Source organism: Plasmodium vivax, chromosome 14, assembly GCF_000002415.2.
Source record: "Plasmodium vivax chromosome 14, whole genome shotgun sequence".
NCBI lineage: Eukaryota > Apicomplexa > Aconoidasida > Haemosporida > Plasmodiidae > Plasmodium > Plasmodium vivax.
The window spans coordinates 2135795-2158145 of NC_009919.1; the positions used below are offsets into that span (position 1 = coordinate 2135795).

At 39.3% G+C, this 22351-nt stretch overlaps 4 protein-coding genes across 4 annotated transcripts, besides 22 other annotated features; 1 reads left to right on the top strand and 3 right to left on the bottom strand.

The window, feature by feature from the left end:
- Window positions 1-167: a microsatellite.
- A 2137-nt stretch (window positions 168-2304) lies between these two features.
- On the bottom strand, window positions 2305-5287 carry PVX_100510 (hypothetical protein, conserved; the record flags this gene model as incomplete). Its single annotated transcript, XM_001613799.1, has 1 exon — window positions 2305-5287. The coding sequence occupies one exon, from the start codon at window positions 5285-5287 to the stop codon at window positions 2408-2410; it is 2880 nt and encodes a 959-aa protein (XP_001613849.1). The 3' UTR covers window positions 2305-2407.
- Window positions 4542-4569: a microsatellite.
- Window positions 4773-4793: a microsatellite.
- Window positions 5288-5485: 198 nt separating the features above from the next.
- Window positions 5486-5522: a microsatellite.
- Window positions 5523-6798: 1276 nt separating this feature from the next.
- Window positions 6799-13699, bottom strand: PVX_100515 (hypothetical protein, conserved; the record flags this gene model as incomplete). The annotated part of the gene is made up of 3 exons (XM_001613800.1): window positions 6799-6999; window positions 7195-13283; window positions 13528-13699. 3 exons carry the CDS (start codon window positions 13697-13699, stop codon window positions 6799-6801), a joined length of 6462 nt encoding a protein of 2153 aa, XP_001613850.1.
- Window positions 6885-6908: a microsatellite.
- Window positions 7025-7062: a microsatellite.
- Window positions 7539-7606: a microsatellite.
- Window positions 7951-8004: a microsatellite.
- Window positions 9113-9138: a microsatellite.
- Window positions 11102-11128: a microsatellite.
- Window positions 11668-11907: a microsatellite.
- Window positions 13700-14646: 947 nt separating the features above from the next.
- Window positions 14647-14671: a microsatellite.
- Window positions 14672-14813: 142 nt separating this feature from the next.
- Window positions 14814-14846: a microsatellite.
- Window positions 14847-15569: 723 nt separating this feature from the next.
- Window positions 15570-15595: a microsatellite.
- Window positions 15596-15810: 215 nt separating this feature from the next.
- Window positions 15811-15843: a microsatellite.
- A 117-nt stretch (window positions 15844-15960) lies between these two features.
- Window positions 15961-16794, top strand: PVX_100520 (hypothetical protein, conserved). The gene has a single exon (XM_001613801.1). It carries the CDS (start codon window positions 16057-16059, stop codon window positions 16483-16485), a length of 429 nt encoding a protein of 142 aa, XP_001613851.1. The 5' UTR covers window positions 15961-16056; the 3' UTR covers window positions 16486-16794.
- Window positions 16644-16664: a microsatellite.
- Window positions 16714-16738: a microsatellite.
- A 237-nt stretch (window positions 16795-17031) lies between the features above and the next one.
- Window positions 17032-17056: a microsatellite.
- A 563-nt stretch (window positions 17057-17619) lies between these two features.
- Window positions 17620-17651: a microsatellite.
- A 545-nt stretch (window positions 17652-18196) lies between these two features.
- Window positions 18197-21648, bottom strand: PVX_100525 (pre-mRNA splicing factor RNA helicase, putative; the record flags this gene model as incomplete). Its single annotated transcript, XM_001613802.1, has 2 exons — window positions 20755-21648; window positions 18197-20421 (listed from the first exon to the last, which is right to left on the bottom strand). The coding sequence occupies exons 1-2, from the start codon at window positions 21479-21481 to the stop codon at window positions 18197-18199; spliced, it is 2952 nt and encodes a 983-aa protein (XP_001613852.1). The 5' UTR covers window positions 21482-21648.
- Window positions 20037-20091: a microsatellite.
- Window positions 21577-21604: a microsatellite.
- A 502-nt stretch (window positions 21649-22150) lies between the features above and the next one.
- Window positions 22151-22174: a microsatellite.
- The last annotated feature ends 177 nt before the right edge of the window (window positions 22175-22351 follow it).

The window sequence follows — 22351 nt, forward strand, 5'->3', positions numbered from 1 at the left end:
TTAATTATTTTATTATAAATAAATTTTATTTTATAAAATTAATAAATATTATTATATTATAAATATAGTATTTAATTTATATATTTAATAATAAATGTTAATTTATTATGTATTATTTTATTTTTTAATTAATTATAATTTATTTTAATTATTTTATTTAATTAATTTAAATTGTTACATCTTTTATATTAATTATTAATTTTTGTTAATTTTTATTATATATTTTTTAAATTAATTACCTTATTTTTTAAAATAAATAACAGCATATATTTATTTTATTATATTTTTTTAATAAGTGTCAATATTTTCTACTGAATATTATAACACATTTCTTGTATTATAAAATAATTAATATAATATTTTTAATTGTGATTTCCTGCTAAAGGTATTTGTGGTATTCATAAGATGTGCAATCATATATTGATGATATTCTTTATTTTATATGGAAATTATACTTTTATCTAAATAAAGTGTCTTGTCTTTGTAGTGCTATTCTTTCACATTTTTGTTGTCTAATTCTTTAACATTAATGATATTATTTTATGCCTTGAAGTTAATAGTAAATTTAGTAATGTGCTTCTTTGTATGCTAATTTTTTTTTCTTAAACGATGAATGACACGATTGTTCGTAAAAGTAAAGATGATCTTTATCACATCTATGGTTGTTTTGATATGTGCATATTGTCATTGTCCTTTCTTTATTTTAATCTATTGGTAATTGTACACATTGTGATACGAGTACTTCGATGTGTGCAAATAATGTTAAATATGTTGCTTTGCAGTGTATTATGTAATTATACGATGAAAAGACTTTATTCATTAAGACATTCTGTCCACAAACTTTTTTCTTTACAAATCCTCAATATATGCGTTATATGTAGTTTAGAAGTCTATGTGATAATTACGCTATCAGTAATATTGAATGTTAAACATATTAGTTACGGGCATTTTAATACTAACGTTAGTGTTAGTTGGCTAAACGTTTGCAGTGTTTTCATATAACAGTTAACTAAATGAATTAAGAATTAAAATGTCGTTTACTTCCTGTAAGAATCACTTTCATGAAATTCTCTATAGCTGTTTTTTTAAAGAATAGCACAAAAAAGTAGAGCTCAAAAGCATATTTCATATAGACTGTATAACACGACGGCATATAATTGTGCAATACGGCTAATTTAAGCTTTTTTCGGCAGTCTTTTAAATAATAAATTAAATTGGGTATTCCTCTATTTCAAGTGAATTCTCTTTTAATATATTTCCTTTAAGACAAAATTACTATTGAGGAAAAGTGAATTTTGAAAAGAAACTTTAGCACCTACATATAAGAGGGATATGTTGCATATAACAAATATTTCATTTACTTTAGTACGTGTTTACGCTTGATGGACGAATTTTCAAAAAGATTCAATCAGTGAAAACTTCGCTTCTAGTTCTTTATAAATTTTATTAATTTCTTCTTCACATATATACCGTAGTTAAAGACACAAAAAAGGGAATAAGACAATGTACACCTACAGACTGTAGACAATGTTTAAGCTTAAGCGTGTCAAAAATTGCTCCAAATGCAATAATTCATTTTTTTAAAACAGCACATTTTTTATGAATTACACCAACGTTGGTCAATGCTTTATATATATTAAAAAAAGAATATATATATGTACATATTGAGTAATTTTACTCCTACCGCCGTGGCATAATACACATTTTTGTTTGCTTTTGCTATATAAACGAACTTTGTATAAACATGGATTTTTACTTAAAATCTTAAAAATATGTCTTACCGTCACGCATTAAAGTTTTCTGTATTTAGTGAGCGTTTTACTACTTTAATGAATAATTTTCACAGAATTTTTTTCACAAATTCACGTTTACATGAAAATAAAAAAGTATGCAACAATTTGCTTGCGCTTGCGAAAAGGAACAATACGCGCAATCCTTCACTTTCACTTGTTCAGTCCAATTTTAACGAAAACCTTTATATTTTATTCGTATGTTTAATGTAACAGATGTATGCTGATAAAAATAAGAATCTGTTATTATTCATTTGAAAGAACTTGTATTTGTTATCCATAACCTTATTAATTTTGGGAAAAACATGATGGTGTATGCATTCGGTTTTTTAAATTGTTGAATTGTTAATATATAAACACAGTTTTATCGAAATATAAAGGAATACTGTGCCTTTAAGACAATGTTAATAAAAATTATTTTATCGTTGAAATTGTAACAAGAGCAAGAGTCAGGTTCTACATGTATTATTAATCCAATCTTTTAAACGCATAAACAGCAGCCGATGGTGAATGAAGTACATTAATTGAAAGATAAAAAAAAAATAAAATAAGACAAAACTTTTATTTATTGATAAGATTCATTGAATACAACTAATGTGAAAAAAAAAAATGACCTATTACTTCAGTCTAGGATTTTTAGAGCATGATAGAAAATGAGCTCTCCATTTATCTATTTCAAAAGATTCAATGCAAAGTGAACAATAATAACAAGAAAGAAATTCAGTTTTTTTACCACTACATTCACTCATTACATGAGAATCTAATAAATTCTTCTTTACAATTTTATTACAGTATTCACACGTTTCATACAAATAACTATGTGAACACTCGGATAAAAAGTGATCATGAATGACAACTAATTCAACGATCAAAAAACAATTTGGACAGGTACACAGCATGGGACATTTTTTAATCCAATGCTTTTCTAAACCTATTTCTGTGAAAGATTCATCTGTCTTAAAGCAATATTTACATGTGAAAGCAGGAACATCAGCTTCATCGTTCTCGTCAGTCTTTGTCAAATCTTCGACATATTCTCCTTCATGCTTTGCCTTTTCCTTTTTTACAATATTATTATTTAGTTCCCCTTTTGAAATGCTTTCGTGTTTTGCGAGTTCACCAATACTATGCTTTTTATGTAAACCGCTTAAAGCTATAAGATCCGTGTTGGTTTCTTTGCCCGGGGTTGAATCAATACGTTGCGGTTTTTCACTTTCTTCATTTTTCTTATCCTCAGTTTTCTCCTCAAGTTCTTTAATTTCAATGGGGCATGTTTCCTTTTTTAAATCGCTATTTTCCACAGTTGTTAATTTTGAACGTCCATCTGTTTGTTTATTTTCAGCAGTATTTTTCACTAAAGTAGAGTAATATTCTCTTTTGTTACTCTCCATAACATTGTCTCTAATGTTATCGGCTTCATCAACCCTTTTGATATTGTTTTCACATGGAGTAATGTCTTGCTTTTTCAGATATCTATTATTTGTGTAATTCTTATTTAATAATTCATCATTATTTACATACATACAATTTTTTTCCGGTGTCTCACTTACAATTTCTTTTTTTTCATTACTGTCCTTCATTGGCATTTTCATTTTTTCCTTTTCATCTTGATTTACGCGATTTATTATTAGATTTTTGGTATCAAATGAAACGTTTAATAAAAACTCTTCAAAGAGTTCATTTTTATTTTCCACCCTATTGTATATATTTACAAAAAAGTCCAAGGCTGTTTGTTTAATGGGTTCAACATCTACTTCCAGAAAGATGGATATAACTTCTAGCACCTTCTTCAAATTAATGTCATTTTTCACAGATGTGTAATATTTATTTATCAAGGAGTAGTAAAAACTCATTAAGCTAACAATTATTTTTTCATTTATTTCTGACGTGGCGTCTCCAGAAAATAGGTAAAACAACATTGATAATATGGTTGAGAAGACACATTTGAAAGAAATGAAATTGTTATGTAGCATCATCATTATTGTTTTTATACAGATATCTACAACGTCAAGGTTAGAATCATCTAGACGTTTCAAAAGTGCTGAAATTATGCATTTTATGTATTTTGCACTTTTGCTATTAGATTTATCAGCATCTATGTTGTCCACTTTAACAAAATAATCTTGGAACCAAATTAGCATTTTTTCCAAAGTGACAACACTTTTTATGAATATGTTGTAACATGGATCTGATATTCCTCTTTTAATAATTAAGCACAAGGGTTCTATATTATTATGCCAAAAATTTTTATTTCTTTTACCATGATCTTCGAATGGTTTGTAGGATAAGTCAAAGCCCAATTCTCTTTTCTTTTCATCATCGCTACATATTAATATAAGGACGTTGTTTAAATCTAGACCGTTATAATTTTTAGTATTATACTGATCAAAAAGCCCAGATTTTTTTTTTATAATTTTTATATTTTCACTAGACATAATTTTATTTATCTCTTTTTCGTAAAATTCGAGTTCTTTGTAGTAGAGAGATAGCCATTCATAGTACCATTTTCTGGAACAGTCATCTACAATTTTTAGTTCTTCTATATTTTTGATTATAATTTTTATCTTTACTTCTTTCTCCTTTAGCCTTTTAGCTTTTCCATAATTTTCTTCTTTAACGTACTTCTTTTTTTTCTCCTTTAAAAACGTGATTACATTTTTTAAAAAAATAAAAAGATTTACAATTTTTTTAAGTTCACTTGCCACGTGGTACTCTTCTTTTGCAACACATTCTCCTTTTAATTTTTCGAAGCACTTTATTTTATTCTCTAATTTTTCATATAAACAATTGATTTTATTTTTATCACCTTTAGAATATGACCTTTTGAAACTGCCCCGATGAGTCTCCCCATCTGAAAATTTGTCTACAATATTACTATCGGTGATGTTGAACCTATGTACATTTCCTCCTTTTTTTCTTAACAGCGCTTTTTTAATATTTACCATATTATCATTATAGCCTTCATTTCTGCTATACGCTAAAGATGTTAGCTTAAGAAATGCAGGAGTTATTTCAGACATAATTTTCAATGGCATTTCTTCAGGAATTATGTTGATGTAGTACAGTCCAACTTGTGCATGAGTGTTTAAATAGTTACTATATGGACTATAAAGTTTTAATTTGATAAACGTACATTTTATAGTGCATGGTAAATACACATATTTCAGTTCTCTAGCACAATAGCTTGTTGAAGTGTTGTCATTAAATCTGAAGAAACCAGCTTTCAAGTAATCCTTATTATCGTTTGACACAAAAATTTCAATTTTCTTGCTAATGGTATATTCATGAGACAAAAATTCTAAATATTTTATTTTGGATGATTTGATTTGTAAAATAATTTCTTGGGGGTATATACAATTCTTTTCGCTTAGCCATGGTTTATAAATTTCCCCACCTGTGTTTTTTAGTAGGTTCGTAACATCATGGTCTTTATCATTGGATGATATGCTTAATATTTTATATTTTAATTTCAAACTATCTTTGTCTTTTGAGCCCATTTTAAAGATTATACAATTTATCTTTATCTGTTCTTCCCTTTAGCATTTAAAAAAAAAAAAAAATTATACATACATGACCTTGACGTTTTTAATTAAAAAGGAAAATTTTCCTTAATTGTTAAATAGGCACAATAGCGTTAAATAATTTATCCTACGTGTGATAAATTCCTTTGGTTAAACAATATGCAGAAGGTTAATTTCTTTTCTTTTCTTTTGTCTTTTTTTTTTTTTTTTAAAGAGGACAATATGTGTATATATTAAATAAATTTTATGACGAAGGAGTGAATCATATTATGATGAAAATGAAGAAAAAATAAAAAAGATATTGCTCCTTTTACAATTTTGTACAATGCGTTCATCTTATACCGTGGTCAGCGTGCGTTATAAACAAAATGACTTTTTACTATTTCACGCTTACCCAGTTGGCAATCCACGGAAAATGCGCATAAAATAAGAAAAATGTTCAAGGCGTTGCAATAGTATCTGTCTGACATAACGTTTGCGCTTAATACATGTTATAAAGGGATTGAAAAAGGATTGCAATTTAAAAAAAAAAAGTGTAGATTGGAATTTTCTTCCTTTTTGCTGACAAATAAGCGCATTTATTTACCCATTTTTGCGTAGAATTTGTGATAGAGTTCACCTTTAATGAATTGTACATGTGTATAAAAAAAAAAAAAAATGCATCACACGGAAGTGGTGAATGTTTGTTAACTTAACCGGCAAAATTACAAATTTTTAACTGGGTGTACGCCCATCCTAAATGCGAAATAAATGAAAAAAATGAACCTTAGGTGGAAAAAGGAAATTTTCCAAAAGTCACATTTGACTTCTTACCGTTTTATATCGAATTCTACAGTTAAATGACGTTGTAAATGCAGCGTGAGGAGGTATTTAAAAAAAATTTATTTCTATTTTTTTCTTTGCCTTTTTTATCAAACTAAGGCGTTAAAAAAAAAAAGGACAAATAAACTAGTTTTCATTGAATTCAAAAATATTTGGCGTCACGAGTTATGGACGCGGAAACGTTTGCACGTGACACGAAAAAACGAAATCACCACGCTGTCAAATTTTATACCAAAAAAAATAGAAAATAATAAAATAACACGACAAAAAAAAAAAATAAAAAACGACATGCAGATGACTAAACATACACAATTGTTCAAAATTTTTACCATTTTGCCGTAAAAAAGGTAGACGCGGAAATGGGAGAAGTTGCCCACTAGAAGGGTGAATAACTCGCGCACACACATAAATGACATGTGTATATATATGCAAATAAAAACTAAAAAACAAAGGGTGTAAAATCTGGTACACACGAGATTGGCAGCTGTACGAAGCGCGCCAACTGTTAGAATCAGCGGATGTTGCCTGGAAAAAGTAAAGTAATTCAAAATGTAAGATAACGCGCGTTATAAGTCGTATGCGTCTTATACATCTTGTGCATGTGCCAAGGCGCGCTTAGGAGGAAACTTCGAAAGCGCGGGATTCGCAGTTTCACATTTTCACAGTTAGCCAAATAAAAAATCGGTTATAATACCGACGAACGAAAAAACGGTTAGACACCCCAGTAACAAGTAAGTTGTTTCTACGTGGTATTTTTGGAGAAGGGCTGGGTACACGTGGATCCTAATTTTCATGACTTCTATTTTGTCAGAGCTTTTCCTTGCGTCCCCAACGATGTCGTTGGTGCGAAATATGTCGTTTAACTCCTTCAAAAGGGGAAAAAATAAAAATATACGTATATGTACATATGTATATGTGTATATATGTGCGTGTATAGGGGGAAAGGGAAGCCTCCACCGCCCGACGTAGGCGAAGAGCTATTATGATGACACAATGCATCATCTAAAATGCGCAAGCGGGCTGTAAGTGCATTTTCGTGCCACTTAAGTTTTACGCTTTACATGGTTTATTTTTCTTTTCCTCTTTTTTGGTACCTCCGTGTTTATAATTTCCTCATTGAGGCTAAATTTTATGTTGGGCTTCCTTCGAGAAAGAACGCTGCCGCCGCTTAGGTCACTTTTTTCAAATATACATCTCTTGAGTATTTCACTGTGACTTTCTAAGCTTCCAGAAAAGGACCGTTTAATAAGAGGACCCTTTTCTTCATACAAACCTGATGTGGAGGAAGTGTCTTCTTTTTGGTCCTCAAAAGTAGCAGCAGACTCGCCCCTGTCTTGGTTCAGCCTTTCGTTCTGAGCATCGCTAGTCGCGTCTGTCTGCTCGTCACCTGCGCCCACGCCTTTTTTACCATCACCATTACTATTGCTATTGCTATTACTATTGCTATTGCCATTACCACCGCTATTACCATCCGCGCATTCCTCACTTCTTTCCAAAGGATTTCCAAACAAGAAAATGGAGCACAGGTGGTCCATATTCGTTTTGTCATCTATCATATAGTCGTTTGAATAAATATGGTCATATTTTTTCGAGTCCAAAATTTTACTCCTATGGAAGGCATTGTAGTAATATTTAACAGGGCTAACATTGTCTATAATTTTAAAACAGCGAAAATCAACACAGTCCGTATGATCATGGTCATCACTTGTGCACATTTCTGGATCTTCCGAGTGCAATTTAGTTGACAATGCGGAGTATATTCTTTCGAGTTTTTTTACAACATCTGGTTTTTCGGTTTCTGCGGATGGGTCCTTTTCCTCGCTCAAGTTAACACGCTCATCAGATTTCAAATTTGTATCATTTGCTGGGGTTGAGAAGTGATCTGCTTTATCTTCGCCCTGCATTGCCTCATTCCTGTCTACCACGGTGTGATGCCCCCCATCTACCATCTCACCCTCTGCAGAATCGAATTCACCCAGATCTATGTCACTCATCAGTTTCGAAATGTCCGCAAATTTGTAGCACGTTTTTCGTCTCGGGTCCCCCTTGGATTTTGGTTCCACCGAATCTTTCACCGCCACATCTACGTCAGGGGATGCCGCTTGCCCTTCATACGATTTCATTATATGTAGTATTGGTATTTCTAACTCTGCCTTGTTTTCTGCAACTTTCTTTTTGGTAACCACTTGATCCAGCTTCTCTTCACCCATTTGACAGGCCTCCCCTTGCGCTACGTCTGTGCATTTCTCATCATCGTAGTAGTTAAGTATGCACGATTCTTTGCTTATCTGTTTTCGAAATTCGTTAATTTGTTCTTTGTGTATTGCTTCTTTATGATTTCCTGTTATCATATCCCCGTTTGCATGAAAGGAGGATTTTAATTTTTTCCGTTGCCTAACAAAAAGGGTGTTCTTTTTGTGAAGCTCATTGGCGGTATCCATCTCGTTAACGGAGTCCTGGTAGTTTAAAGTTTTCATTTTTCTTTGCGGAATGGTAGCATGCTCAGGTAGCGATATAATTTCACACGATGCACACTTTTGTTTGTTAAAATTGTTTCGAAATGAAAATGAAAGCAGATGCGGATCTTCTTTGTGCTCTCCCAAAGGTGGGGAATTCTGTTCATTATGGGTATTTTCACCTTGTTCTGTTGAAAGGGCACTCATCTTATGGTGCTTCTCCCCCGCTAGTGCATCCGACTTGGAATGCTTAAGCAGCGCGTCTCGTTCATCTCTATAGCTGGTGTTATTTATTAGCAGATTTATTTTGCACATATTCATGTTAGCCTCACGATTGTTGGAATGTTTAGAAATAAACGCATCATCGAAAGGAAATTTTTGTGAGTGTCCCCCAGTAGGGTTTCCCATTTGGCTTACGTGTAACGACTGCCCTGGTTGCAAACTGTTCTTGTTTAACCCCTGCTCTGTACTTAAATCTTTCAGGTTATTAATTAAAATTTCGTCATCCTTTGAGTTTTCTTTCCTCAAATGAATGCTATACGTCCTTCCTCCCATGGCAGCATGGTCGAAGCTCCCTGTTTCGGTTGCTTGCACCTGTTGAATATGCTCCGAAAAGGGTTCCCTTTTGCTTCCATCGCGGCCCTTGCCAATGTCACCATCCCTTTCGCATGTTTTGTGTACCAGCACATTCGGAATAACATCCGCATCATCCTTTTCAAAAGAGGAAAATGTGTTTTCCTTATTAAGCGTCTCATCCGCTTCTTCAACGAGCGTGTCTTCGACAAAGGACTTGTCATTGGTAGAACCCACCCGTGAGCTGTTCCCATTAGGCGGACCCAATTCGTTCTCTTCTTCGAACCCGTTTGAAGTGCTCTTAAGAAGATTCTCTCCGTTTATTTCCTTCCTCTCTAAGTGCTCCATGCCTTGTATTATTATATCATCATAATTGGCAAAACTTCCTAGCACATTTGAAATGGAGCATTTGTAGTGAGACTTTAGTTTCTCCCTCTGACGCTTAAAGACTTGTTCTGGCTGTTCGAAACTCCTGTTTTTTCTTATAACTTCATTTCCTTTCATTTCCAGTTTTTTCATTTGATTCCTCGCATCGTAATTTATTGCAGAGTCGCTAAAATTTCGCTCATACTGCATGACGTTCTTAATCTTTGCGGTTATATTTTCGGGCAACGTTGCGGCAGTTTCTTCCTGTGTATGTTCCTCGAAACGGACACAAAGAAGGTTTCCTCCTTTCTTCTTCTTCTCCTCCTCCTCCTTTTCTCCAAGTTTTGCTTTCTCTGCACCGGGCGTATGTTCATTTTCTGAATGATTTGCTGCTGTTCCGTTTTGGTCGCCCGGGTCAATTTCGCAATCTTCCCCACTGTCCTTTGCGCACCGTTTTGCCTTTTCTCCGCCACTCGCTACGCACTCATTATTACTTATTGTGTTTATTTTATAGTGGGGGGAAACTTCCGCTGGACATGCCTGGTTGACGCTTTTCACCACCGGGTTATCTACCTCTTGGTCATGCAAATCTGCAGATCCCTTTTTGCTAATTTGCCCAGTTTGCTGTTCATTCTGGCTAGTGCTTGGTGCACTTGGCTCTGGCTCCCCCTTCTGAGGCTCCACCGACTCGGTTTCTTCTCCACGTTCGCACTCAAATAGGCTTGTTTTCTGCCCCTCACTGTTCCCATTTGGTGCCACATTTTCAGGGTCACTTGCTGGATTGAGGCTTCCTCTTTGTTCCCCCCTTTTTTCAGGAACCGCTTCGTCATTTACCGTTATGCCAAATTGGCTGTTTTTTTTTTTCGTTGCGTCTACGTCTTCACTGCAAAGTTGCACATTGAGCGAGACCGACATTGCCTTTTTTTCCCTTTTCGCATGCTTTGCATCCTCCACGGCGGGTTCCTTCGACTCTTCTGCAAATGTTACTCCTTTGGAATTTTTTCTTTTCCCTTCTGCGGCTTCGTCTACCTCACTGCACAGTTGAACCTCATCTGAAAACATTAATTTTTTTTTTACCTTTTTTTCCTTTTTCACTTCTTGCATCTTAACATCTTCTAAAATTTCATGGGAGCTATTTCTGCTTCCCCATGTATCGTCACGTTGGTTTGTTCGTCTGCTCTGCTTCAAAAAGGGCATCTCTTCTGTTTCTCCACAAATGTCCCTATCGTTCGAGTGGCTCCCCTTTGTACATCGATCGCTACCCAGAGTGGCCTCCTCTTCCCCTCCAATTTCACCATAACTGCAACCCCTTTTGGACTTGAAATTTTCCCGTGAAGAGCACTCCTCTATTTCGTCAGAAAACATCACGCCTTTTTTCTTCTTCTTCTTCCCATTTTTTCCCAAAAGAGCACTACTGCTGGTGCCATCTCCCTTTATGCGAAATGGCTGCTCTTCTGCTGTGTCTCCATGTGTGTGTACCCCCCCACTGCCGTCATAATTATTTGCAAATTTAAAATCACTTGAGTTTCTCTCCGATAGGGAGTCCTGCCCAGTGCTGCCCTTGGAGTAGCTTTTCGGTAGGCATTCTCCGCTTACAAATTTGAAGTAAGAGCTTCTGCTAATGGAAGAAAATTTTGATTCTCTCTGACTGGCGTACCGATTTAGGGACAAGGATCTCCTGTACCCTAGTGCCGCTCCCGCGTCCAATCCCGCTTCGAATTCTGCTTCTAATTCCGCGTCCTCCTCCTGCTCTTCACCGCGACCTCGCAGTTGATAATTGTCTCCCCCCCTCCACTTCTTATCCCTCTCGTCGCTGTCCTCCACTGCGTGCTTCTCCCCCTCCTCGTCGTCAAACGTGTCGATTATATTCCCCAGAGCCCTTCGAATGTCCGAGCTGCTGGAAAAAACGGTCTTCTTCCTGTTCACAATTGTATACTTTCTTAATGGGTTTTTGTAAAAGGACTTGTTGCTTTCACATGCGGATATGTAGGCAAATGCGGGAGACAGAAAATTGCAAAAGAGGCCGCAAATTAAACTTGTATAATTAAACGCATCTGAGAAGATGATGCCATTTGAAAATATCCATGCGGATAAAAAGGGCGCGATGCATCCAAAAAAAAAAGCGGCGTTATCGGAGCAGATGTCCAAATTCATTAAATCATAACGCATGGATATAGACCCCGTGATGACTTTAGGGGCTACAGCGACGAAGTTAAAGAGGTACAAAACTGAGGTGTTAATATTTTGAAACGAATTGTTCAGGCAAAATATGAGGCCAAATATGAAGTAGAAAATACTGCTCAAAATGACTGTGAGCCAGATAGCTTTGGATACATTTACATCATCCGTTATTTCATTTCCCCATGAGGGGATGTTACTCACGAATCCGTAAGAATCGATAAAATTGGCGAAGGTTTTTCCCATGCAGTAGCTTTTTATTCCTTCTATCCTGCTTATCATGTGGTACAAATTTGTAAAGAACATTTTGTTTTGCTTCTGCGCTTCTTCCCCCCCGTTAGGGTAGCGCGCCCCGCTAAATTTGCCCCCTTCGCGATTGTTCTGTTCGTCCGTTTTGCGCCTCTCCCGTTGGCGATCCGCCCCTTTGCGCTCCTCCCCTTTGGAGTGTCTCCACTCGGCCCCGTTCCAACTTGCAACTCCCCCACCGCTTCTCTCCAGTGAGTGATAAATTTTGTACACCGAATAAAAATGCCGCAGCGAGGCAGCCTTTTTGGCATTCATCCCGTATGAGCAACTGGAAACGGTGAAGTAAAAAATACTGTTGCGGAAAATGTATGCCTTCTTTTGGTACAAAGGGTTTAGCGAAAGACAGGAGCAGCTGAATGTTTTGCCTCTTCTGTGTAGGGACCCCCTCTGTACCTCCCTCTGTACCTCCCTCTGGAGGTTTCCCCAAACATGACTGCTCCTAACCACCCTTTCATTTTCTCCACTTTCCACTGAAAAGGGGTTTCTTCCAAACTGGTCCTTAACTGGGCACCGATCAAAAAACGGATCAGCTCTACACAACTGGGGATTTTTTTTCACATGATTTATGTCTTTATATTTGAGATAATTTTTCACCAAATCAGTTTCTAAATGGGCCCTATTTAATATCAAATTGTTATGCACGTCCACTTTGCTGAGTGTCCCATTTTGGTCCACATAATTCTGGGAGAGCAAATATATGGTGGAGGAAACGGAGAGATACAAAAAAGACGTCATAAAAATCATAAAAACGACATACTGATAATTTATAGTTTCTTCCAACCCTTTGGATGATAAATGTATACATATAATTGCATTGATGATGTAGCCTATGGTCACCCCCCCGATGACCACCGTTTCGTAGTGCCCCGTGCTGGAGTAGTAATAACCATTGTACATGGTATCCAAAAGGGAAAGAGAACATTTTGATACCTTTATTTGGGGATAAACTTGAAATAAAATGGTACTTCCAAATAATTTTATAATGAAAATGTCTACGATCTTTGATATGACAAGTATTCCACAAATATTATTACATAAATTTCCCAAGTGGTAGAGAAAGGAGACAAATTTATATTTTTTATTCGACATGAAATATTTTATAACTGCGCTGTACTCTATTCTCTGCTCGAAATTTTTGTTCTTCGGTATCATCGTCATGGCTCTTAATATCATCAGGCTGCAAAAAACGGCCACTGAGCAGACGAACAGGTTTCCGAAAATTACTGGGATCCATCCTACTTCATCTATTAGGCTTGGAATGTCAAATAGGCCTGCGAATGTGAGTGAAAGGGGCGCCACTTCGTGAGTAGAGACTTTTGTGTGCGTGTGGTGGTGGGGGGTTATGAGGCCCTTCGGTGTGGCTTCTAGGAAGCTTATCATTTGGCTCACTCTGCTAATCGTTCCGTTTTCCCCTTTTTTTTTCCCCCTTTTTTTACGCCTCTCTTTTGTTGCGAGGCCTACGCCAGCTGCCACCCAAACCAGACAACCGCGCACCACCTCTCAAAGGCCGCCTACCTGATCCTATGCTCTGGTTAAATATGTATATAAACGAAGCAAAGGGCCCAATCGTTTTGGTGTATTTCCATGTTATGGTACGAAACCGTTTGCGGCTCCTCACAAATTTCTGTTTTCCATTTTTTTTCTTATAATTAAGAAGAGATATATTTGGTAACCATTTTATATTCATTTTCACAAAGGAGCGTGCGAAATGAACTCACGACGGAGGAGGGAACAAATGGATGGGGGGGCATCCAACCATTATGGTTAACAGGGCTGTGCGTGTATAAATGTGTGGCCCCCTTACCCTTACTTCAGAGTGCTGAACTGGGACTCCCCCGAAGGGTGTTCCTTGCGCAGGTTATATGTACATACACGTACACACACATACGCATGTGTGCACACAATATATGCACGTGTTTGCGCAAATATAGTGACAACTTCGAGCGAAAAGGCAAAAAAAAAAAAAAAACAGTAAAATAAAATAATGCTTACTACCAATGGAGTGGCGCGAAAAACTCACATGTGCATTTTAATTCGTTGCATTGCGCAGTTCTACACATTTTACGCGAACGCAAATAATGGTTACACGGGCAGCTCTACACATTATTAATTTAATCGAAAAGTACGCATGAAACGGCTGTTTTGTTGCACATTCGCAGTTTCCTTTTTTTTCCACTTCTGCGAGGACATTTTTTCATTAACGGAAGTGAGAAGGTGTTAAAATGTTGCAGTTGTTTTAGCCCAAACGCGCGTACACATTTGTGGATATGCCATTTGACAGTTTGTCCCCCCTTTTAGCCAAGCTTTTTTTTTTTTTTTTGCTGTCGCGCGGGAAAATTTCCCCTGAATTTTAAGCGAGCGCGGGGCACACCTTAAGGTGTATCTGTCATGTGGATGGGCAAATATACACATGCACATGTATACATAGTTGCATGTTTACACGTATACTATATACACATGTGCCAGCTGAACAGTGTCACGCAAATTGGTGCCATTTAACAGGATTTCCAAAGCCATCATCGGTTAAACTGCTAACGTGGAGGAAATAAGGTCCATCGCAAATTGCTCATGACGTTTTTTTCTTAATGCAAATGGTTTCCATTTCGCGCGAGCTTAAAAAAAAAAAAAAAAAAGAGAGGGAGAGGGAGAGAGGGAGGGTACACTTTTAAGTTCATGAAGACAATGTTTCCCACCGAATGGAAAAAAGAAGCTGCAAATGGAATAAAAACTGGGAATTATACTTTTTTTTTATGTTATTGTAGAGCTGTTTAATTGGCCATATAAGAATTTACGTTAATTTAAAAAAAAAAGAAAAAACAAAAAAAAAAAAAAATGCACAGCAAAACCGCGACTGAAGCGTTACATTCGCAAAACGCAATTTAAGAAGCATTTCGTGAAAAGAGCCTTTGCAGGGCATAATGATATGTTCCCCTTTTTCTTTCACTCTTAAGACAGTTTGCACTGAAAGCTGTGCAGTTGCGGGTCAACCAATTTTGTCTATAAATTAAAAATGGTTGTTTGGCCGTTAAATTTGGGCTGCTTGCTTGGTCGGCAGCCCCTTCCGGCCATTCGTTTGATTCGCCCCAATTGGTCACAATGCGGAATGTTCGCCCAATTCGATGAAGTTCCTTTCCTTTCAACCCACAGATTAATGCATTTTTAAAAAGAACTCACCCCAGCTGTTACACACACAGCACGCGGACCATTTCATTGTTCCGTGCGTCAATTTCGGCAAGCTCTTTCATCCCAATTTAGTCCTTTTTGTGAACACGCTTAGGCAGTATGACATCGTAAACAAACCAGTAGAGGGGAAAAATGTGCAATGTGGCATATATACACACACGATTGTTGAAAGGGGGACGAAGACCATTCAAAATGTGTTAAGAAAAAAACTTACATTACACATAAGTTGTCGCCATGTGGTGGTTATGCGATAGGGCTGTACGTACAAATGTGTATGTAGATTTTTTCCGTTTTTTTTTTTAACCAACTTTATGTTTATTTTGCATTAATGTGAATATTCTAAACAGCTATTTGTTTGTTCATTTGCTTGCTATTTTTTTTTTTTTTTTTTTTTTTTTTGGGCCGTTGTTCAGGTAAAACATCGTTCACAAAATGGCTGTTCATCCCCAGTTGGCAATCACGAAGGGGGCACAGCGTGACTGCCACTTTGGGGTATTTTCTGATGCTGGAGAAAAGGGCAAATGTGCGGTTTTACATTGACGTGTTCGTTTTCGCTGGGTCAGCAAAAGTGCGCAGTGCGAACAGTTAAGCACCATTTGGAGTAACAGCGTTATTGCAAACTGTTCTCTTTATGATGGCGCGTTCGCGCACTGCGTGAGGCGTTCATACGATGTGGCAGCGTTTTGCGGCAGATTTGCGGCAAAATTGAGGCAATTTTTTTTGCAGCCTTTTAGCAACCGTTGGGTAACTGTTTGGCAATTTTTTAGCAACATAGCAGCGCTGTGGAAAATTCTACCCCCCTCGCTCGCAATTGCCTCGAACTGCTTGCCAGCCCGTGTACCCACTTTCTCCGCCGCCAAAATGTCGTTCATGCTGCAGCACTTAAACAGCGGCTGGGCCGTTGACCAGGCGATAATAAACGAGGAAGAAAGGCTCGTTTGCATCCGCTTCGGCCATGATTACGATCCCGACTGCATGAAAATGGATGAATTACTATACAAAGTTGCTGAAGATATAAAAAATTTCTGCGTAATATATTTGGTAGATATAACTGAGGTACCCGAATTTAACACCATGTACGAGCTGTATGACCCAGTTTCCGTCATGTTCTTTTATCGCAACAAACATATGATGATAGATTTAGGCACAGGGAACAACAACAAAATTAACTGGCCCATGAATAATAAGCAGGAGTTTATTGACATCGTTGAAACCATTTTTAGGGGTGCAAGAAAGGGAAGAGGGTTGGTTATATCGCCCAAGGATTACTCGACCAAGTATAAGTACTAAATTGGGTGGAAAAAAAAAAAAAAAAATAATGCATGTGTTTGTGGAAAATGGGGAGGTAGGAAGATCAGGCAAAGGAATTCCCCCCCAATTGCACTTCCTCTTTTTTTTTTTTTTTTTAAAGTAAAATATACACACTATACCGCGTGCGGTGAGTGTGTTGCGTAGTTCTTTTCTCCAGCTTCCTAGGGCATAAAAAGTCGATGGTGACATTAGTGCTCCTGTGAGTGCAGCCCATTTTGTTAGGACTGATACCTCCCCGCATGTGTAGACTCACGTGTGCGTATTTACTCATTGCGCGCGCCATTTAGCAAAAAAATGCGAACTTTTCCCACTTCATAATTTTTTGACGTTTTTTAATTTATGATAACTCAGTCGAAACTAATTAAATTTGACCCAGCTTTTATTTTAAAAAAGGCAAAACGCATGTTTGGCACACGCATCAGATGCAGAAGAGGCGCCAGAGAGGCGCATAACCCAGCTTAAGTTACCCCACCGATAGACAGCTCTTTACGCACGCTTTTCATCTTTGCAAGTTTACGTTTGTTAAAAAGAAGAAAAAAAAAAAAAAAATTTATATACGTCTGCGCAACACATGTAGTGTGTGCAAAGTCCACTGCGCACATATCACCATATGAGTGAAAAAGAATTGGCCGCTCTGTCCCCAATCGCGCGTTCATACCAGTACCTATGAGGCGGGGAGTGGACCGATATTCGCGTCAAATGTTGTCCCTAACTGTCTGTCTTTATGACTTTTTTCAATTCAGAGCGCCCACACTTCAACAACTAAAACAAACGCAAAACAAACGTAAAATTGAACAAATGAACACACAAAAAAAAAAAAAGGCAAGTTGCTACTGCGCCGGTGTGTGCCAATACATGTGCATACGAATGTGCAACGCGGCGACTGCAAATGAGGGGTACTCTTTGACAAACTTGAAAATGGCGGGAAGAAGCGGCGCTGGCGGTCAAAAAATGCTACGAGTAAAATTCACTGCATGTACGTAGAACGAGGCGTATCTGTGCGGGGGCAAACGTGTTGAAATTTGTAAAATGGCGAACGAGCAGGCCTGCGCGTATGCACGCGTGGCAATGCCCCCAATTCGCGCTCTCCCCTCTTCGAATGAGCTCTATTCAAAAAAAGAAAAAAAAAAAAAAAATAATAAAATCGACGAGAGGACATAAACGAATAGAAACTAAATCATCCTAGCCAATTCGAACGACGGGCATATTCTGAGAAGGAAAATGCTCACCAATAGGTGCTTAGACTGACGCATCAGAACCGTCATAGGGATGTGCATGTCATGCGGGTTTCACAAGATACGCACGTGTTAGGTGGGTACACCATTTGGGTCGGCAATCCACATTTTGCGAGCAACCATTTTACAGTGGGCACTTGCAAGCGGGGGTGGGCACATCGGTGGGCGTACCTCCCCCTTGCAGCGCCTAACTCAGAGCAGATGTGCTGGGGGTGTGCACCCCTTTCGTGTAAAAAGGGAAAAAAAAGGGGACTTACCCAAGTAGTGGGGCTATTTCCACTGTCCACTTTGGGTTCCTCTTTTTTTTTCTACACATCCTGGTGGCACGCCGCCTCAACGTATGTATATGTTTATGCTCACATTTGGGATGCACCCCTCTGCTGCAAAGCTGCCTGGCGGGCTGTCCCCATGTCTACTCACTCCGCAGCGATGGTGAGGTCCCTCCACCAAAACGATCAGGCAATCTTGCCGAGGAAGTAGAACGACGCGATCTCGTAGAGCATGTCCTTACTAACAGGGATGTTGTGGCGTACGTAGGACTTATTAATCTTAATAACTTCGTAAAAAATAATGCAGGCGTTTTTATATTCCTCCATGATGTTCTTCTTGGCAAGCACCGAGTTGGGGTATATGCTAACGACATGATTGAGCTTTATAATTTTAAGTTCATTTTTACTAACGGGTAGAGCAGCATTGGTGAAGAAGGCACTGACAATGCACTTCTTAAGGCTACATATGGCTTCATGATTCTGAATGCCACAAGAGCTACTAGGCAAATCGATTTTTTCGCAAATACTCACCAGCTGGGTTTTAATATCCTTAATCTTTATCATCGTATGGTATTGCAAAAAGTGATCGTAGCAGAAGGAGGTGGAGAAGTTGTTCTCCTCGCACTGCTTATATATGTTTAGGAGGAGGAGGAAATCTCCACCACCTTCTATGGTAAACATCTTCTTCACATTTTCTGCCTCTTTTTCCTTCCCCTTTTGAACGTAGAAAATGCTATTCGCATGAGTCAGCATAGCCGTGATGCATAGAACCTCCTCCACACAATTGTACTTGTCAGATGCGGACAGAATCATTTTGCTTGACTTCACATCTGTAGGAAATTCAGCCATCTTCCTCCCCGTTTTGGTTAAATTCCCCTCATCATTTAGTGCACCCAAGGAGTAGAGAAGTTCTAAACCCTTTATTATCACCACCGGGGAAGGAGGATCTAAAAAATCGAAATTTATTATATCATCCATGCCTAGACTTTTTAGTAACAAAATCATACTGCTCACTTCACACCGTTGAATTTCTGGTACTGAGTTATCATTCAAATCGATGAAGGACTTTTTCGTAAACAGCCGAAAGCACTTCCCGTCTTGTTTTCTACCTGCTCTACCGGTCCTTTGATTTACAGACGCTTTGGAGCATGGCAAGGTTACCAGGGATTCGACCCCCGAGTTGGGATTATACACCTTCTGCTTGCACAGACCCGAATCAATCACGTACACGATGTTATCTATGGTGATACTCGTTTCGCAAATGTTCGTTGACAGGATAATTTTTCGGGTGCCCCTCCGCATGGTTCGCTTGGGCTGGCTGGCCGGCGCGAGCTCACCCGGTTGGGCCGCCTCGAGATTTGCCGCTTCACACTGGGCCGCCTCAATTTTTTCCGCTTCACCGGGCGCCCCCCCGTCGCCGCCCTCCGGGGCGTCCCCCTTCGCGTTGTCCTCATCCGCCACGTCCTCGAATATCCGCGCCTGCTGCTCCACAGGCAGGGAAGAATAAATGGGCAAAACCATCATGTTGCGAAACCTGGGGGCCAGCTCGCCCAGCTTATTCTCCAGCTCCTGTTGCACCAGCTCGATTTCAAACTGACCGGGAAGGAAAACCAAAATGTCCCCCTTCTCCTGCGTCACATGAATCTGCAAAATGGTGATCACAATGGCGGACAAATAATTGCTCTCATTATTTATAGTGTAGTAAATATCAACGTTATACTTCCTACCAGGCACATAAAATATAGGGGCGCAGTTAAAGTAGGTGGAAATTTTCTCGGCGTCTAGAGTGGCAGACGATATGATAACCCGTATGTCTTCCCTAAAATTGCAAATGTCCTTTATTATAGGAAGGATCACATCTGTATGTAATGCCCGTTCGTGAGCTTCATCAATTATTAACACCGAAATGTCATCCAACGTAGGGTTATATAACAGGAGACGCAGGAACATCCCATCCGTCATGTAAACGATCTTCGTGGAATCACTCGTTTTATTTTGAAATCGAATAACGTAGCCAACTTCCTTTCCCACTCTTACATTCATTTCATCGGCCACCCTATTTGCTATGGCTATACAGGCGATTCTCCTGGGCTGCGTACAGACTATATTTCCATACAGATGGTACTTACACTCGTGCAAGTACTGCGTTAACTGCGTGCTTTTTCCGCTCCCCGTTTCTCCAACCAGAATTAAAATTTTATTATTTTTGATGGCCTTTAAAATGTCGTATCGGTAGCTATATATGGGCAGCCTCTTCCTGTCGTCGATTATTTTCTTCATTTTTTTTTCTTTCTTCCTTTTTATGTCTTCGAACAGCCTCTGCAGCTCCTTTTCCTTCTCGTCCATTCCGTAGAGGCTCTCCAGGTGCACGAACTCGACCACGTCCGTCAGCCCCTTTCCGTTCCGCTTGCCTTCAGAGCGGTGAGATGGGCGAGCACGATGAGCGCGGTCTGCGCGGTCAGCGCAGTCGTCACCAACGCTGCCATCGTCGCCGCCATCGCCACCGCCACTATCGCCACTTTCGCCACTCTCGCTTCCCTTTTTCTTCCTCTTCCCCCTGCTCGACCTCTCCCTCGCCCGGTGGTGCCTATGACCCTTGTGGGCGCCCCTATCTGAATGGGCTCTCCCGCTGGAAGGGGCGCTCTTGTCCTCGCGCTTCTTCTCCCCCCTATGCCTTCGCCCACGGCCGCTGCCACTACCAACCGCACTACCAACCGCACTACCAACCGCACTACCAACCGCACTACCGACAGCACTACCACTGTCGCTTCTCCTTTTCTTCTTCTTTTTTCTTTCCTTCTCCCTTTCGTATTTGTGCTTCTCACATTCCTCCCTTTTTGCGCTCTTCCGATTTGCCAAGTCGTCCTCAAACACGAAGTCATTTTTAATGCCTTCACTTATCGGCACCCCCGAACCGAATTTTAAAATCCCCTTGCTGATTATCTGCTCATCATAGTTATACGCGGAAGGGTCTCCCTTCCCCTCTCTCACTTGCGCCGCATCAGCATCGGCTCCTTTGTTCGATGCATCTACCTTGTCGAAATCTTCCTGGAAGAGGTAATAATTTTCCTTTAGCTTTTCCCTTAACTTTATGTTTTCTTTAGCTATATCGTAGATCCTTTTGGACAGCTCCAATTCTTTAAGTTCCTTCCCCTCCAATTTAATTGTGCTGTAAAGGAGTTCATCATCCAGTAGCTTCTTCGTGACGTCTAGCTTTTCCCTCTCCCTTTCTTTGAGGTACTTCCTTCGGGCTTCCTTCTTCAGAAACTCAATATACTCTGCGTCATTTTTTAGGTTTTTATTTCTTCCCTTTTGCTGTTCCGGGAGTAGTGGTGATACGTTTTCGCCTCCTCTTGCGTCCTTAACCGACTCTTCATCTTCTGTCCGGATTTTCTTTTTCGTTTCGTCATCTTCGAATTCGATGGGCCGCTTGTGCGCCTCCGCCTTTTCCCTCATCCTGGCGCGGCGCATGCAAGTTGGGGGGGGGCTCCAAGAGTGCTTCTGTAGTGCCTCTCTCGGTGTATGCCCAGAGGTGAGCTCTTTTGCGCCAACGGAAGGGGGGCCTCTACGCGTCCAGAATTTCCTGCAAACGATCCCTAATCCTCGCGACAAACGTGGTGAGCTCCCCCCCCCTCCCGCGTGAGAAGCCTCACGAGAAGCCTCTCCACACGCACATAACCAGCGTTGCAGCTGTGCACGCAGCTGTGTATGTGCTCTACATCAATGAACAGGCCGGCGGAGGGGTCCCTTCCAACGATGGTTCGTTGACGGTTATACAATATGTGCCTCTTCCTCTGGATGCTCTCCGCAGGCCGTCCGGTAATTCCCTTCTGGTAAAATGGACCACACAAATGGGCGAGGGTGGAGAGTTAATAATCATAGGGAGCAGCCTACGGCATACGCGTCACGTGTAGAGGCTTCCATACGCATCACGTGTAGAGGCTTCCATACGCGTCATATGTAGAAGCTTCCATGCGCACTCCTAACGGTTAGCTATGACGAGAAAAGAAGGGGCAAATGGGGATACAACTGCCCTTTCGCGAAACTGGCATTGTACACTTACGGGTAGCAACGCGGTAGAGCACGTACGTACATAAATAAAATTGGCAAATGCAAAGTAAGATGTTCGTTTAGGCGAATTTTTTTTTTTTTTCTTTTTTTTTCCCTTCCGATAGACGTGGTTGCAAAGGGGCGGCCTCTCCGCTGGAGAACGTAGAGCGCCCCACCCTCATAAAAAATAAATACTAGTGGGTGCCCGGAAGAGCCTCCTTTTACAATCAACTGCCCATTTGATGGCACGCGCTGTGCTTATTAATAATAACAAAAAAAAATGCGCGTCAT

Bases quoted from the DNA above. Each gene is read 5' to 3' on its own strand.
- PVX_100520 (XM_001613801.1), top strand. From the start codon at position 16,057: ATGTCGTTCATGCTGCAGCACTTAAACAGCGGCTGGGCCGTTGACCAG.